We start from the raw sequence: 16,770 nt of genomic DNA on the forward strand, positions 1-16,770 counted from the left end.
TTGTTGTTAAAAAGTACATAATTTATTGATATATATACATATATCTATATCTCTATATATATATATATATATATATATATATATATATCTCTATATATATATATATATATATATATATATATATCTATATATATATATATATATCTATATCTATATATATATATATATCTATATCTATATCTATATATATATATATATATATATATATATATATATATATATATCTATATCTATATATATCTATATCTATATATATATATATATATATAATTGTGTATTCCAGCGGCACACCGACAATAAGTTTAGATTTTTGAGTTTTTGATCGATCCCCAGCTAAGACGATTATGCTGAATTGGTGTTTATTTATTTGTTTACCTTTAGAAACAGAAAAACTAACACAGTTCCTCAGATTAGGGTTACAGATGGAAAAACGGTTTAAGAATGAGCCAAGAAGCCCAAAACTTTCCTTAAAAGGAAAAATCTTTTCATAGGTTCTTCTGGTTCGGCTGTCCTAGAGCACCAGGGCTAGGGAACAAGTGCACAAGTACAGAAACATCGATCCATTTACAAAACAATACAACTCATTTCTGCTCTGATTTATTAGCATCCATCCCTTAATGCCTCTCCATGACACGGATATTCCACAGCTGTTTTTCCACGGTTTGGCTTCTTCTGTTAGTAACAGGAAGCTACTAACTAGGAAGTGTATCAGCTGTAGTCTGAGCTCAGTGTTCAGATTTCACTAAATCCTTTTTATCTGATGGGGTTAAAAACTTGGATCAGTCCTCCACTAAATAATAAAAAGCAGATTATTCCTAGGATGTTTTCTAAAGTAACCCTGAGAAAATGGTCCAAACGGTCTGTACCTGAGGACTGTGCAGGTCGGTGGTGAGCATGATGATGGAGTACGCCAACACGTAGGCGGTGTCCGCACTCGCAAACGAGGTCTGTCTGCAGAAGAGGAGGACGTCAGCATCCAGTCCCACTGAAAACACACGCAGCTGGACAGAGGGCCCTCTTACCCCTGGTTACACTCCAGGTACCGAGCAGCAAACTTCTCCATAAGCCGGTCGATCTTCTGGGCCTCCCCCGGCAGCCTGAAGCCCTCCAGGAACGTCCTCAGAGCAGAGACAAAGTCCCGACCACAGAAGTCCAGCTGGTCCACGTAGCAGTACATCACCTCTTTGTTGAACTTGTTATTCTCACCGAGGAACTCCCCCACCTGTGTCTGCGCACACACACACACACACACACACACACACACACACACACACACACACACACACACACACACACACACACACACACACACACACGTTAACAGGGTTCACAACAACATAAACTGCGTTTCTGAAGGTCTCACTGTGTCCAGTCGGTCCTCCTGGTGTAAGAACTGGGCGATGTCCTCAGCTGTGGATCCCAGCATGCCCTGGTCCTGCAGGTACTGGACACCACGCTTAGGCTTCTTGTTGAAGCTGCAGAGACAACAGATGGACTGAAGCGTAAACGACCTCCTCCACACAAGAACACAGATGTTTCATATAGACCACAGTTAACACCACTGTGGATCTCCAGCCGAGCTGGGAGGCGGAGCTCACAGTTCGATGCCGTGCTCGATGATCTCCTTCTGTTGTTTGATAACCTCGTACTGCTCAGGGTGATCTGCCTGGGACACGGGGACGCTGGAGTAGGAGGAGTCCAGCGAGCTGATGCTGTCTCGACGCCCCGCCGTCTGCTCCGGGAGCTTCAGCTCTCCTCCCTCGCAGTCGGATGGATGTTCCTGACCTGAAGACAGATGAAAGACGCCGTAACGAAACATTCAGAGCTCCACTTCTCTGCTCTCGGTGCATCCCACTTACCCAGGTTAGCTTGAAGGTTAGGATTCACGTACATGTCTTTGCTCCACTCCACCATGCATTTGAGGATGGACACCAAGCACTCCAAACCCTTTTTGCGTAGGCTCAGCTCCTGCAGGAGTTACAGAAATGTGTTTTTTACAGACGGGCTGTAAATACAGAGCTACGAGGAGCTGCTACGACCTGCAGAGGCGTCATCCCGAGCTCCTGACCACTCCTTCCCTGGGCGATTTTGGACAAATCGTTGACGAGACGCTCAAATATGTTGGCAGCATTTAAATCGCAGTCGTAGTTGACGTAGATGTCAACCACGCACTGGGCATCTGGGGGAGGAACCAAAACACTGAAACCACCTGACCTCTCTCCCAGAACTCCAGGTCCAGTCCAGCTGCCTACTTTACCTGCGCAGATGCGCGTCAGTGCCTGGATGACCATCCACTTGTGTTCAAAGGAGCTGGTCGACGTCTCCAAGATGGTCAAAAAAATCTCCCGAAAAAACACCTGCAGCAAGGAGAACATGGTCTTTTTTAAACCACGGGTGTCCCACGGGAACAGGATCGGTCCGTCTTCTGCTTTTACCTCGATCTGCATCTTCAGGTGGACTTTGAAGTGGGAGAGGAGCGTCAGGAAGATGGCCAGAGAGAGCTCAAACACCTCAGGCACAGAGGAGACGCCATTTTTGGACAAAGCTACGCACAGATACTGCTTGATGGCGTTCACAAACATCTCGTGGGTGCGAAACACCGGCCCGGCGCCCTGCAGCACGGAGAGCAGCAGCTGCAGGGAGACGATCTTAGAGCGCAACTCGTGGGACCTGCAGGGGAGAAGAACTTCTCATCTCCACAGGAAAAAAAAAGCACACATCTCAACGGAAAACCTCTAGAGCTACGACCGGGCTGTGATGGGCTCGTTTCACTCTGACCCACTAACACGGACAGGTCCGGAGTCTAAAGTTACAGTAACCAGAGAGGAGCGTCACACCTGGCCGGAAAAGGCCAAGCTGACCTCACGAAGCTGTGTTTGGAGCCAAAGGCAGCCGAGGAACCATCAACAGATGTCAAATCAAACAGGAAATGATAATAAAAGTGAGCTAATGCACATTTTTAACTCAGAATTTTACAGGAAAGGTTTTCAAAACTTGATTTTAACAACATGATGTAATAAGAGTATTAATGTCCAACCACCTCTAACGCCAGAGCCGGGAAATAAAGACGCTGGAGTTGGTTAATTCAAGAGTTTTATGGCTCTGACATCTTCTTTTTTGTCTTTATTCTTAATTTATTGTTCTTGTGAAGCGCCTTGAGAGGCGCTTCTTTCTTCTGTCTTAGACCTGTTATCGGAGTATGTCTGGTGAACGATTTACAGCATCTAAAAACACCAAATGGTGGCTCACAATCTCTGCAAACGACTTAGACCTTGTGGGGTTTGCTGAGGTCGCGTAGCTATAGCAGCTGTAACAGAATGAAATGACGGTTTCCCCTCTCCTCTGACACAGAACTAGTCTGCATGAGATGTGGCCTCAAGGTCTCATGCATTTGTTATAAACTGCTTCTTTCCAGCTCAACAGAAGAATGAAGAATGGACTCTCTCCTTTTAATAAATCAAAGAACTCTATTTTAATAAAGCTAATCAAACAAAGTGTTGGTCAATAATAAGATGTGACCAATCTGTGAAATGAAAATATTAATAACTTTATTATAATCCTATAGAATATAATAAGTAATAGGACTTTAAATGTTTCCACTAGGACTGATCTCACGTAGCATTAAGACATGACACATTGCTTTTACTGATCCAATCAGAATCTGCCAGATCTGATGGAGGCGTGGTTTTGCTGGTGCTTGGTAAATCTGTCATCTTTTCATTTGACGATAAACCAAAACATCCGAAGTATAAAACTATGCCCACGCCATCTTTAACGCCAGTTCAAAGCGTTCTAGAGAAGTTGTCGGAGTGGCCAATCCGTAACTTTCCTCTTCAGCCGAAAGAACCAACGACAAGCTGGATAAAATCTGTTGCTGTTACAACTGCTGCAACGGTTCCTTTCAGAATAAAAGCTGAACCATCACGACCCAGTTTTGGGTCTTGTTAGATGCCAACAAAACCATCGTGACCCGGAAGGATCTCAAAGACTGGTCTGTTCGGCAACCGCTGCTTTTCCTACCGGCTTCGGTTCCAGAAAAGGTCAAGCTGGACCTCGACATTCCTGATCTAACGGGGACTTCCACTAAGGGTATGTAGACCGACAAATAAATGTGTTTATGAATCTCCTAACCAAAGCTTAGAGCGAAGACATCACCTTCAATTCCCATCAGAACTAATCGTTTCTTCGGATTTGCTGGTTCTGAGCAACATTCCACATCACACCATTCTCCGTCTCATTCACCTTAGTTACACCATACATGTAGTGTTTAAGTTAGTCTAGCTTAATTTGTTTAGTAATAAATCTTTAAACCTTTAAACCTAACTCTCTCTTCTGTTGTCTCTGAGTGAATACGAAGCTGTTAACTAATCTCTGCAATAAAAATGTAGCGTTAAAGAGTTACAATTTAATTAATGACCATAGACATTAAAGATCCATATCTAGTATGGACCCCATCTAATGCAGGGTATCTGCAGGTTTAAGGGAGCCAAATTTAAGACTTTTTAAGACCTTTTTTAAGGCCACTTTGACCAAATTTAAGCTATTTTCAAAATTAAATTTAAGCTATAATTTCCAGCTATTGCCTGGAACCGATGCTAACCACGTCGCGAACGTGGGATTAACCATCCAGTTACCATTAAACTTGCACTTCCCCATGGCGCAAGCTCCCACTAGCTTAACCAGCTAATGTGCTCATCTAAAAACAGCCCCCTTTCACAACCAACTGAATGTGTACGGTTCCGCTTACGCCAACATCGTACACAAAAAATGCTGAACACCAACTAGAAATTCACGAACATTTTTATAGAAATAAAATAATCTTGTTTATTGGGTCTTTGGTAATTTAAGACCTTTGGAAACTGGATTTAAGGATTATTTGTCATTTTTAAGGATTTTCAAGGCCTTAAATTTGGAAAAGCAAATTTAAGACTTTTTAAGGACCCGCGGATACCCTGTAATGGACACTGGGCTATTTAAATCAGAAGAGTGGTTCTTTTTATTACAGGGAAATTAAACACTTTGCATGTACTGAGACAAGAGAAGAGAGACCTTCAAACGTTTAAGAACATTTATTATCTAAATGATTTTAAACAGTTTAACAGAACTAACTCTCTAATGATGGATGCTCGTGGAGTGGAATGTGAGGTGGTGTGTGTGTTGGTGTGATGTCAGTTCAGAACCTCCGTTCTGGAGAAGCGAGTCTGAGTGGGAGATGATGTTTTGCTCCTAACTGATCAATGTTTGAACCGTGGTCATAAACACATGAGACGCCATCTGTCGCATCCACATACCCTTCAGTGAGACACCCGTACAGATCAGGATGCCAGGTCCACGGACCCTCCTCTGGTACTGGAGCCGATGAAACAGCGTCGACAGCACGACAAACCAGTTTTTGGTTAGTCTCCAGGTAAAAAGCGACAGGTGTTTCACAGCGTCAAAGTGGACCCTCCTTTGGGTCAGCGAGTTCAGCTTTTATTCTGAAGAACCGTTGTTTTGTTGATAACAACGACAGGATTTCCCAGCTTGGCAGTTCTAGCTTAAAAAGGGAAGTACAGATGGCCGGTCCATACTTCACTCAGCATGCGGTGAACTTCAGGGGATCTTGAGATCTCGTTGAATACTGGACTTAAAATGGCGGACTGTTTTATTAATCTTGATGTTTATGATTCTGGACGATTCACAGCTGACAGAATAAATAAACACCACAGAGACTCTGCCACGCTTCAGACGTGAAGGTTCTGATTGGATTTGCGACAGGAATGTGTCATGTGATTATTTACCTTAGTGTATCAGTGTGACTAGTGGCTAGAATAAGCCATTTACTTATTAAAACATATCATAATATTGTGATTTCACAGATCGATCACATGTTATTATTGACTAACAGTTGTTTTGATTAGCTTTTATTGAAAATAGAGTTCTTTGGTTTTTTAATAAAAATCTTCTGTCTTCATCGCTGGAAAGTAAACAGTTTAGAAGTGAATGCATGACCTTGAGGCTGTTTCACGCACTCTGGCACTGCGTCAAAGGGACTGTGGAAAAGATTAAATAATCTTGGTTGGAACAGCTCCTTCATCACGTTACAAAAAGTTCCAATCTTCTGGTTAAACAGTACCCACAGATCCATAAGGTTGATTTCATATTTACTATTCAATATTATGTCTTATGGCTTATTAAATAACATGTAAATTAAACCATTACACAGCCATCTTGAATTGGGCTAATTAGCTGCCGCTGAATGCCAAATCCACAGCGGGAGTGCGTCAGACGTGGCGCGGCTTAGCCGCGGCCCGTGTACACGATACGCTTTTAGACTCACCCTCCATCCACATAGTTGCTGATGTTTTTGTCCGCGCCTTCTCCAGTTTGGCGTCTTTTCATTTATAATGTTGTGATTCTCCTCTACCAGGATAAACATCTCGTTAACGCAGGAAGCAGATAAGCCTGCTAGTATAACCGTCAGTCTTTTATTTTGAAATTTACCAGGGCTTTACACTGATACCATGTGTGATTTCCTGTCTAGTTAACCAGTGGCGGACCCAGCAGTTTTGGGGCCCAAGGCAAACGTGGGCACGGGGTCCTCTGCGTCCTGAACAAGAAGCGACTTCTCTTCACCGTTAAGAAATCCGTAAACTTTGGCAAACTTTTTATTCTCTTCCTGCTTCTTTTGGAATGAGGGTTCATTTATTTTGAAGGAGAAAATATCTTAAACATCTTTCTTAATAGTCGCGGGGCCCTTGAAGTGTTTGGGACCCAAGACAACCTCTGAGCTCGAAGCATCCCCAAAGCGTGACACGGCCAAAAAAAAGAACCCCATCCCATCTTTACCGGCGAGGCGAGACGCTTCTGGGACACGCCTGAAACGTTCCGAGGCGCAGCCGTCGGGAATCAACCCAACGACTATTTGATGCAGAGACGTGCCGCTGCTCCACCAGGGGGTTAAAGCTAAAGCTGTGACTCACTTTGGGTCTGGAGGTCCATCAGCGAGAGGTTTCATAGAAAGTTTGCACAAAGAGCGGAACACCAGGAAGGCGTCTTTCTGCAGGATGTGAGAGAACCGAGCCGCGCTGTGGGGTCCCTGCAGAGACTCGGCATCCTGAAACACACGGAGACACAAAAAACCCAAAATAATCTTATTTCTAAATACAGACAAAAGCAACTACAGATGCTTGATTTGACGTTACTGGGACTAACGTCTAACCCAAAACCCCAGAGCTGATCTCTATAAACACACATGAACCTCTGGGTAAGGCGGACTTGTTACGTTTCCACCGACCGTCTCTAAAGTTCCTGAAACGTTTCAGCTCCGTGGCCTTCAGCAGACATCTGCTAAAAAGCTCCAGGTTAAAACTTAAGGACAGAAAAAGCTCCCGACTCTTTATTTAACTACGGCAGCAGAATGAAAACGTTCTCACCAGAAGGTCTGTGGAGGAGACAGAGGAGTGGTCCTCGATGACGCCGTTCATCTGCGGAGTTTCCGTCCTAGCTCTGGGGGGAACGGCGTCCATCTGCTCAGGAACAACAGGAACTGGACCTTCACCACCTGGAACCAGGCTCGATCAGTCCAACCCAAAGACAGGAGAAGCAAACGGGCAGGAACCAGAACAAACCTGTTTCAGCTGGACGTTCTCCGTCTGCCACCACGGGTCCCGTTGAGCTGATCTCTGGTTTGTTCTCGTCGTCAGCCGCTGAAGGAGGCACCTCCATACCTTCATCCTCAAACACCGAATCTGATGTAAAAATAAATAAATGAGTGTGAGCAAGAACCCAAAAATGTGTGTGAGCTGCTCTGATCCACCTCCATCAGGCTCTCCGTTGACTGCCGGTGCATCCTGGTCCAGGTGAGGAGCTGCTGCTGCTGCCGGTGGGGGCGTCGAGTCCACGGTGAGGTCTGAGGCACTTTCTCCGGGGGACGGGGAGCTCTGAGGATCAGGCGTAGGAGTTCGGTCAGATTTGGGGGAGCCGGACGACCGGTTACCGGGGACCGGGGACGGGTTCTGCTGGGGGAGACGCAGCCGCTCCTTCTCCTGCTCCTGAGCCTCCAGGGCCTGCGAAGGTCACAGAAGAAGCAGATTAGGCCGTCTGAAACCGAAATCCCTCAGAGATTATCTTTATGTTTGATCAATGTGTGATTTTTAATAACTAATAGTAACGCGCTTAAACATTAAAGGTTTATTCCTGCAACTATTTACTGTCGGGTGTTTTTAAAACTTTCAACTGAAATAAATTATTTTATTTTACTAAATAAAATAAAGTGTGGAAGCTTTAATGGGTCATTCAGCCACATTTTTCAGCCATTTTATTATTTAATATTATTATTTTACTGTCTAAATGATTTTATTTATTACTTGTGTTCTAACTTTTGTCATATTTTCATATTTTGACTCATTTTAATCCGGTGTTTTCTCTGTAGGGGCCCTCTGCCCCGGGGGGCGGCGGTCGACTGTTGCTTCCTGGGCGCTCTACAGGTAGTGTTTAAGTGGAGGTGGGGGTCTACGTTCCCCCTCCTCTGAGCGCCCCGACTCAGCGTGGGAGACCTGATGCTGCCGGGGCAGATGGCTCCTCTGATGGCATTTCCTTGCCTTACCTTACTTGGCTCATCTGGACTCAGCCGAATATAAATTTTTACAGGTGTGTGTGTGTGTGTGTGTGTGTGTGTGTGTGTTTGCATATGTCTGTTAATGCTTTTAAACAGTTTGGGGTCATTTTGTAAAGCACTTTGCTTGAAAAGCGCTTTATAAATAAAATCTGATTGACTGAGAACTCGTCTTAGTTCCTTCAAAATAAAACGTCACAGCTAATGTTGGGATAACAGTAGTTAAAGCTAAATGTAGCTTCTGTGATTCACCGCAGGATGTTTCGTGGCAGAAACGAGGAGTAGTGTGGTCACACTGACCGCCTGGCTCTCCATGCGGGTGAAGATGACGTTGAGCATCTGCGTGAGCGTGGCCTTGGCCGTGGTCTGGTTGATGAGGTTGCGGCTGGCCAGGTAGATGTTGTAGCAGGTCCGGACGGTGAGGAGCACCGTGCCCTCGTGGATCTCGATGTGCGGGGAGGTCACCGCCGTCAGAAGGGCCTGGGCAGGCGGAGGAGGAAGTTAAGGCTCTTATCAAGACAGGCGGCTGCGGCACCCGCTGAATCACCACCACACTTCCTTCTATCTGCGGCCGAAGACATTCACACTCGTCTGTCGCTTTAAAACACAAAACTTTAGTTTCTACTGTCAGAAGTTTGCAATAAGAGACGGTTTCCTGGTAAAAGTAAACAGACTTCAGCAGAGAAACGCGATCCCAACAGATGTTTCTAATCTTCTGTCAACAGCACTAAAACAAAGAGAACAGAAGCTGTCCTCTCCAACCCACCAGGATGTAAATAAGGAAGCTGAATTAGTGTCAGTAACTAAACCCACCTGGGCTAGACCACATGAACCTTTGGTTTTGGGTCCTAAACGACTAAAAACGGGGCGGTTTAGTTTAGTTTTGATTGGTTTAATGCAGCTTTTTGAAGAACCTGCATTAAAATAAATGACGATCTCCTTCAAACGAGACAACTTTAGTGACATTATTCTGTTTTATCCGCTCAGAAGAACGTAGGAGCTACGTTTAAGCGCCAACGCTTCTGTTTGTCTCTGGTAGATCTAACAGTCTGGATGTGAAGTAAGTAAATAAATAAAACCCAAATGACAGCTGGAGGGTGGAAGGAGGAACTGGAGGCACCTTGATGATCTGTAGCTGGACTCCTTCGTCGGTCTGTGGGCCCTGGAAGCAGACGCAGATGGTCTCCACCAGCCGGTCGATCAGCCTTTTACCCGGGGTCTTGCCGTCCGGGGCGTTGCCCGTGATGTGGCCGTACGCTATCAGCTTCTGTAGAGGAGAGACGGAGGGCGCGGGTCAGGGCAGCAGAGGCGGGACAGAAACATCTGGATGGATCCTGGCGTCGCAGGGAGTCCTGCTTGTGTGTTTAAAACAGCTCAAGTGTGTGCACGAGGAAAAAATGGCGCTGCATTATTCAAAAACACACACCTGAAGCTCTGCAGGGGAGAAGATATGTAATGAAAGCTGAATTCAAACCAAGTGTGTGTGTGTGTGTGTGTGTGTGTGTGTGTGTGTGTGTGTGTGTGTGTGTGTGCACACGTGTATTAACCTGCAGACAGTCCAGCGAGGTGCTAACTATCCGGGGAGACTTTGACTGACAGGCCAGCTCGAAGGGCAGGACGTATTTGTCAGCCTCGATGTAGTTGGCTCTGGGTGGGACCACGGTCCCATCCCTGGAACAACAAACACACATTTCATTAAACCAACTTTAGAAAACACAGACAGTCGACTTCCTGCTGCAACCAACAAAAGAACAAGTTGTAAATGTATTTTAGCATCGATTAAAAACGGACTTCCTGCCTTCAGCAGCAGATTAACTGTTTAAGGTTGGCTCCGTCTCTAGGGGACCTCAGAAACAAACACTATTTGGAGTAAATATTAATCTATTGAAAACAAGTTTTAAAATGTCAAAATATAAACTTCATCAAAAATGATCTCCGGCTCTCACTGGAGCGGTTCGCAGCTGAGTGTGAAGCGGCTCCTCTAAACCCGAGACCATGGTCACGAGTCAGAAAAGGGTCAGGGATGAGGTCCTGTACCAAGTCGAGGAGTTTAAGTATCTCGGGGTCTTGTTCACGAGTGAGGGAAAGATGGAGCGTGAGGTCGATAGGTGGACAGGTGCTGCATCTGCAGTGATGCGGGCGTTGTACCGGTCTGTCGTGGTGAAGAGAGAGCTGAGCCAGAAGGTGAAGCTCTGGACTTACCGGTCGATCTACGTTCCTACCCTCACCTATGGTCACGAGCTTTGGGTAGTGACCTAAAGAACGAGATCACGAATACAAGTAGCCGAAATGAGTTTTCTCCGAAGAGTGGCTGGGCTCTCCCTTAGCGATAGGGTGAGAAGCTCAGTCATCCGGGAGGGGCTTGGAGTAGACCCGCTGCTCCTCAAGATTGAGAGGAGCCAGTTGAGGTGGTTCGGGCATCTGTCAGGACGCCTCCCTGGTGAGGTTTTCCAGGCACGTCCAACCGGGAGGAGACCTAAAGGAAGACCCAGCACACGCTGGAGGGACCACGTCTCTCAGCTGGCCTGGGAACGCCTCGGGATTCCCCCGGAGGAGCTGGCCCAAGTGGCTGGGGAGAGGGAAGTCTGGGCCTCTCGGCTTAGGCTGCTGCCCCCGTGACCCGACTCCGGATAAGTGAAGGAAAACAGATGTATGGAATAAATAATAACGGGTCTGACTCCACGTCTGTGGACGACAGGTCCCAGCAATAACAACAGTTAATCATCTTAGTAAGAAAACACGACGATGGGCTGCTTCTGCGTCCCTCGTGTCTCAGAGCAGAGAAATCAAAGCCCACGATCTATTTAACTTACTTTTGTTTTTCCAGCTCCTCCTTGATTTCATCTACAAAAGAGAACAAAAACACAAAAATCCATCATTCAGCAACATTAAGGGCCACATTTTCATACACCATAACAACATGGAGGCATCTTATTCATAGAGTAAAACAAACTCCTGTTTTCATTTCTCATAAGATCTTTATCCCACTTATCCCTCCAGATTTCTCATTCTTCTTACTGCTGAAGCTTTTCCTGACTAATTCAGTGTCTTCGGTGGTGTTTTCCTGTTACGCTGCGTCCAAACTGAACATCGGAACCGTTCAAAGTCATAGCCGACAGAATTGAAGCTAAATGGAGGAAATGAGGCTGTGCTACAAATCTAATACACGATTAAACTGTTTATTTGATGCTGCAGCCTGATGAAATCAGCTGATTTCCCCCCCTTGAGTTCATATTTTTAGTTTTTAGAATTCCATATTGTATTATCTAAAATCAGACATTAAAGAAACACATTTGGAGGAAAAATATCAAACTCTGACGAAAGATTAAGTTGGAATTAAACTTTTAAAAAGTAAAAGAAAGCTCTCCCATGAATGCACCATCAAATGAAATCACTGGTGCCACCTGTGCTGTAGAAGATCACTCAGAGGGCTTTAAATGGCCCACGCCCCACCACTTTAGAGGGAAAAAACACCACATTTCAGAATAAAAGAAGAAGAAAATATCATTTCCATAGCGCCTCTCAAGATAAAAATCACGAGGCGCTTCACAAAAACAAAAAGTGCAAAAATATAAAAAAGCATTTAGAAAATGTTTAAAAATATATTTAAAATGAGCAAAAATAGACAATTGTGATAAAAAATGTAAAGAAAGAGAGAGAGTGAACAGGAAAGAGGGAAATCAGTGGATCCTGAGGAAGGTGGAATAGGTGGGGAGAGCAGAATAAAGAGAGAGAGGTGAAGAAGGTCATACAAAAGCCAGCTTGAACAAGTGAGTCTTCAGCTGCTTTTTAAAGGAGACCACTGAGTCCACTGATCTCAGGCTCAGGGGGAGAGAGGTCCAGAGTCTGGGGGCCACAGCAGCAGATGACCTGTCACCTTTGACCTTTAGCCTGGTGCTGCACAACCAGTAGGCTTTGATCACTGGACCTCAGGGACCTGCTGGGGGTGTAGGGAGTAAGAAGATCACCAGTGTAAGATGGTGCTTGTCCATGTAAGGACCTATAGACCAGAACCAGGATCTTGAAATGAACCCTGAAGTTGACTGGCAGCCAGTGAAGCTGGAGGAGAAGCGGGGTGATGTGGGTGTGTTTGGAGGACTTGGTCAGAAGCCGAGCACAGGCGTTCTGAACCACCTGTAGACGGTTCAGGGAGGTTCTGCTCAGACACGTGAAAAGAGAGTTACAGTAGTCTAAGCGTGAGGAGATGAAGGTGTGGAGAACTGTCTCAAGTTCAGAGCGGGACAGAATGGGACTCAGCTTAGCAACGTTCCTGAGATGGAAGAAGGAAGAGCCAACAAGAGAACTGACATGAGAATCCAGGGTGAGAGCTGGGTCAAAGGTCACACCAAGATTCCTGACAGAAGGTTTGGTGTGAGAAGCAAGCCGACCAAGAGAGTCTCTGACTTTTGGAACCAGCTTGTCTGGGGCACAGATGAGGATCTCAGTCTTATCTTCATTCAGCTGAAGAAAGCTCCCACCATCCAGGTTTTGATAGAGTCTAAGCAGGTGTGTAACAGCTGCAGCTTAGACATCTCATGGGGCTTAAAGGAGATGTACAGTTGGATGTCATCTGCATAAAGATGGTAGGAGATTCCTTTGAAGGAGCTCAGGATGTGCTTTAGAGGAAGCGCATCTTATTTATAAACCAGGGGTGGCAGTATCATGGTTTGAAGTCACAAAACCAAACATGGAAGCAGAATGAATTGAAAATGTATTAAACACATAAATTAATACTAAACACATAATTCCCAACGCGGCTGCATGCCTAAACCAAAGATATGCATACAAACACACTCAAAATAAGGCTACTCTTAATTAATAAAACACTTATAAATATCTCTTTTGTCTAGTGCTGGAAACTCTCGCCAACTTGTAAAACCCAGAAGATCTGATGACTTTTACATGAATAACTGAAATATAACTTAAGATTTCAAACGTTTAAACGCTTCTGTGTTATTGAAATTTTGCCGAAGCAGACAAAAACCTGCACACTGATTATAAGAGGAAGTTAATGAAGGGAGTGTCGCGTTTTACTTGTTTCATGAATAATTTGAGTGTAACTGAAAGCCAGGGGAGAGCAAACGAGACCTGAAACGGTCCTAAATCTCAAAGATTTAGTGCATCTAACTGAATCCTCATCGTTAAAAATCAGCCTTTATATTGTATTGTTGGTTTATTTTACAGAAACACACCTTTATCGTGCAGTCATCGGTATTAAAACGTTAAGAAGGATTTATAGTTCAGACAAACAAAGAGGTAGCAGGTTGGTCTGAAGTACAAGCGCAGGTCAAACAGCACAGTTGGACGTGTGTAACGTTACCCGTGTGTGTTTGAATGGAAAAGCAGGAAGTGAAATACCTTGTGTGTTTATATGGCAGGCTGATTAATCATATAACAGTCTGGTTTCCATTAATCATGTCTGCAAAACCACACCACACCAATTTGTTTTGAAGTTTTCTGTGATGGGCTTCAGATATTAGTTAAAACATTTAAACTATAGAATTAACATTGCTGCTATGTTAAATAGATAAAGAAGCATGCTTACTATAGAAAGTATCTCATATTTTAGATATCTACAATCAATTTAGTCGTCCTAGAAATCCTAGACAAAAATAACATTTTAGTTTATCCTGAGGAAAAGGACGCTTTAGATCTCTGAAGTAACGAGCGATGATTTTATTAGAAGCACTTCTGGACATCCGGATCACAATTTCTGACTCCAATTGATTAAATTAACTGAAATTCACATTAAAATAAACAAAGGTCATTAAAAACATGTAAAGGATGTTAAACCGATATGTTAAACTGAGGTTTTCAAAGTTGTTCAGGAACCTTGAAGAAAGTATGATCACAAGTAGGAATGCGACTCTGTATATCTTTAATTTTCTTGATAAGGAAGTAGTTTAGACAAGAAGGAATGCCATTACTGACAGACGCAAATGAGGAGTTCTGAGAGGTGTGATTATATGTTAAAACGGTCTGCCAACAGATGCAGGACTGGACTGTCTGGCTGGGTGACAGTGCTACGTACAACACCAGGATTGGTCTGTTTAGCTAAACTAGCCGCAACATGCTAACAATATCTTTACCAGTAACCTTGAATAACCTGACAGTGGTGACAATTTAATACACGAACAAATGTTTATAATAAAGTACGAGAGCCGTGTTAACTCATAATTATTCACCCGCTGTCAGGGTGCCAACGGGCAGAGGAGCAGACGGTAAAGGCTAAAGGTGCTAAAGCTAATTAAGTAGCTCCTCTCCATCAAGCTAAGCATAAATAAAACGTTGGAATGAATAAAGACGTAAAACAGGCGAGCTGCTCAGAAAACAACACGAGTCACGTACCGAGCGCCACCTGACAGGCTTTCCGCAGCTGGCTGTTCTGGCTCCTCTTCACCTCCTTATCAGCGAGGATTTTCTCCAGCGCCCTGGACAGAAACATGCTCTTGGTTTTACTGTTTTCTGACTGCGCGTGCTGCTGCGGCGGCGCGTGTGGCTGTTCCTGCATCTCTCGATCGTGTAACCGATCCTCTCTCAGGCCGTCATCACCGGCCTGGCCCTGCCAAAGAGCAGGTAACGATGAAAGCTAACGAAAGCCAGGGTGTCGGGTCGGTCGGTGTCCGTTTCGGTCTCAGCTCAGCGCCACCATGTTGGTTACACGTCACGTCACGTGATTCTCAGCTGTCACTCCAGGCTAGCGGCGTGACAACAGAAGCAGTTGTTGAAACGTGTCTTCCCAAAAAGGGCCGCATATAATTTATTGGTTTTATAATGTGTTAGAAATATGTTCCGAATGTAACTTAAATCATTTTAGTGTTCTTGTTCAGAGGCGCTTTGAACTTTTAATGATCTAAGCGGCGCACAAAAGAATGGTAGTTCACCACGTGTCCACCAGGTGGCAGCAACACATTACGGCTAAATAAACTATCAACACAGCTGGTCGCCCTGCGTCTGTATGTACAGTTGATTAATCGATTAATCATAATTAACATTTTGTGAAATTGTAAATAATTTTTTCTACAAGTAAGATGATGATTAATTTGTGGTCGAATGAATAGTCTTGTTATTTAAGTTACTTTTTAGAATAAAATTTACTATTCTAGCATTTCTCCATAAAGTAGACATAGTGAGGGTTGTTTTTCCAGTAGAGATGTTTAAGCGCCACAAGAAAAATTATTCAGAAAAATTATTTTGGTTATCAATCAAATCTATTTCTTTTTGACAAGAATGAGAAAAGTAATTAATTTCATAATTAAAACGTGTACTTGTTCATTGTTCGTGATAACGATCATTAACATCCTCTGATCCTTTAACAGACATATAAGAACAATATCAGTAGGACGTGATAATTTTTCTTTACTGAAAATGCACCAAACTTATTTTAAAATCCATCTTCTAAGTATTATGAGTAATAAATATCAGTAATATATAATTAGCCCACAGTAAAACTGACCATATTGTATTTCACATTTTAGACAAATCTTAGCATTTATTAGCTTATCCGAACAATTAGAAAATGGCGAGCTGTTGAATAGCTCAGATTCAGATCAGACGACACACACCCTGCTGATTTCCTGTGTCGATTAAAGCAAACTCTGCACGTTTGTTTCCACACATTAAAAAACACCAAACAGTTCTCATTGCTACATATTTAGTTTATTTTATCCAGCTCTGCCGATCACCAGTTACAGGTTTACATGTATTCTTAAATCTCCACTTCAATCATAAAACAGTCTCCTTCAAATGATAAAAACGCACATCGCATATTTAGAAAGCATCGATATGAAAATACTGACGTTCTTCATTACAAATCTATAGTAGAGAATTTATCTGGCAGCAAAAATCATCGCCCTGTTGCCTACAAAACCCGACAAGTGAAACATTTCAGGTTGCTAACAGAACCGTTTCACTGCCACACAAAATCATAATTCACAGTATGAAGAAAATAGCTTTTTATTTAATCTCCTTTTTGATATTTAAAACCAGAAACTGAAATGATCCACAACCGACAGTAAAATATCTACCGTACCGCCACTTTGATGCTGGAAACAATAAGTGTGAACATGTAAAAACATCAGAACGTGAAAAAGAAAGAACATTTATCAGGATTACAGAATAAATTAAAATGTCGGTGTGGTTACAATCCCGGTGTCCTGTGGTGAAGTCAGAGA

The 16,770-nt window shown here is 43.7% G+C and overlaps 1 protein-coding gene across 2 annotated transcripts in view; it reads right to left on the reverse strand.

Moving 5' to 3' along the window:
- Positions 1-15,251, reverse strand: part of arfgef2 (ADP-ribosylation factor guanine nucleotide-exchange factor 2 (brefeldin A-inhibited)) — a 32,154-nt gene extending 16,903 nt beyond the window's left edge. The window contains exons 1-17 of one of the 2 annotated variants that reach the window (XM_054746207.2): positions 14,945-15,251; positions 11,410-11,440; positions 10,144-10,267; positions 9,717-9,863; positions 8,897-9,076; positions 7,799-8,048; positions 7,611-7,730; positions 7,416-7,543; positions 6,963-7,096; positions 2,436-2,670; positions 2,258-2,357; positions 2,040-2,179; positions 1,860-1,968; positions 1,599-1,785; positions 1,364-1,475; positions 1,023-1,228; positions 867-951 (exon numbers count right to left, since the gene is read on the reverse strand). In XM_054746207.2, coding sequence (XP_054602182.1) covers positions 867-951; positions 1,023-1,228; positions 1,364-1,475; positions 1,599-1,785; positions 1,860-1,968; positions 2,040-2,179; positions 2,258-2,357; positions 2,436-2,670; positions 6,963-7,096; positions 7,416-7,543; positions 7,611-7,730; positions 7,799-8,048; positions 8,897-9,076; positions 9,717-9,863; positions 10,144-10,267; positions 11,410-11,440; positions 14,945-15,107 — 2,451 coding nt within the window. In that variant the 5' untranslated portion in view covers positions 15,108-15,251. Of the gene's footprint in view, positions 1-866; positions 952-1,022; positions 1,229-1,363; positions 1,476-1,598; positions 1,786-1,859; positions 1,969-2,039; positions 2,180-2,257; positions 2,358-2,435; positions 2,671-6,962; positions 7,097-7,415; positions 7,544-7,610; positions 7,731-7,798; positions 8,049-8,848; positions 9,077-9,716; positions 9,864-10,143; positions 10,268-11,409; positions 11,441-14,944 lie in introns of both variants that reach the window. The other variant, XM_070544966.1, reaches the window with a different exon arrangement.
- Positions 15,252-16,770: the final 1,519 nt, after the last annotated feature.

The sequence above is a fragment of the Nothobranchius furzeri genome, chromosome 15 (genome assembly GCF_043380555.1).
Source record: "Nothobranchius furzeri strain GRZ-AD chromosome 15, NfurGRZ-RIMD1, whole genome shotgun sequence".
Classification (NCBI taxonomy): Eukaryota; Metazoa; Chordata; class Actinopteri; order Cyprinodontiformes; family Nothobranchiidae; genus Nothobranchius; species Nothobranchius furzeri.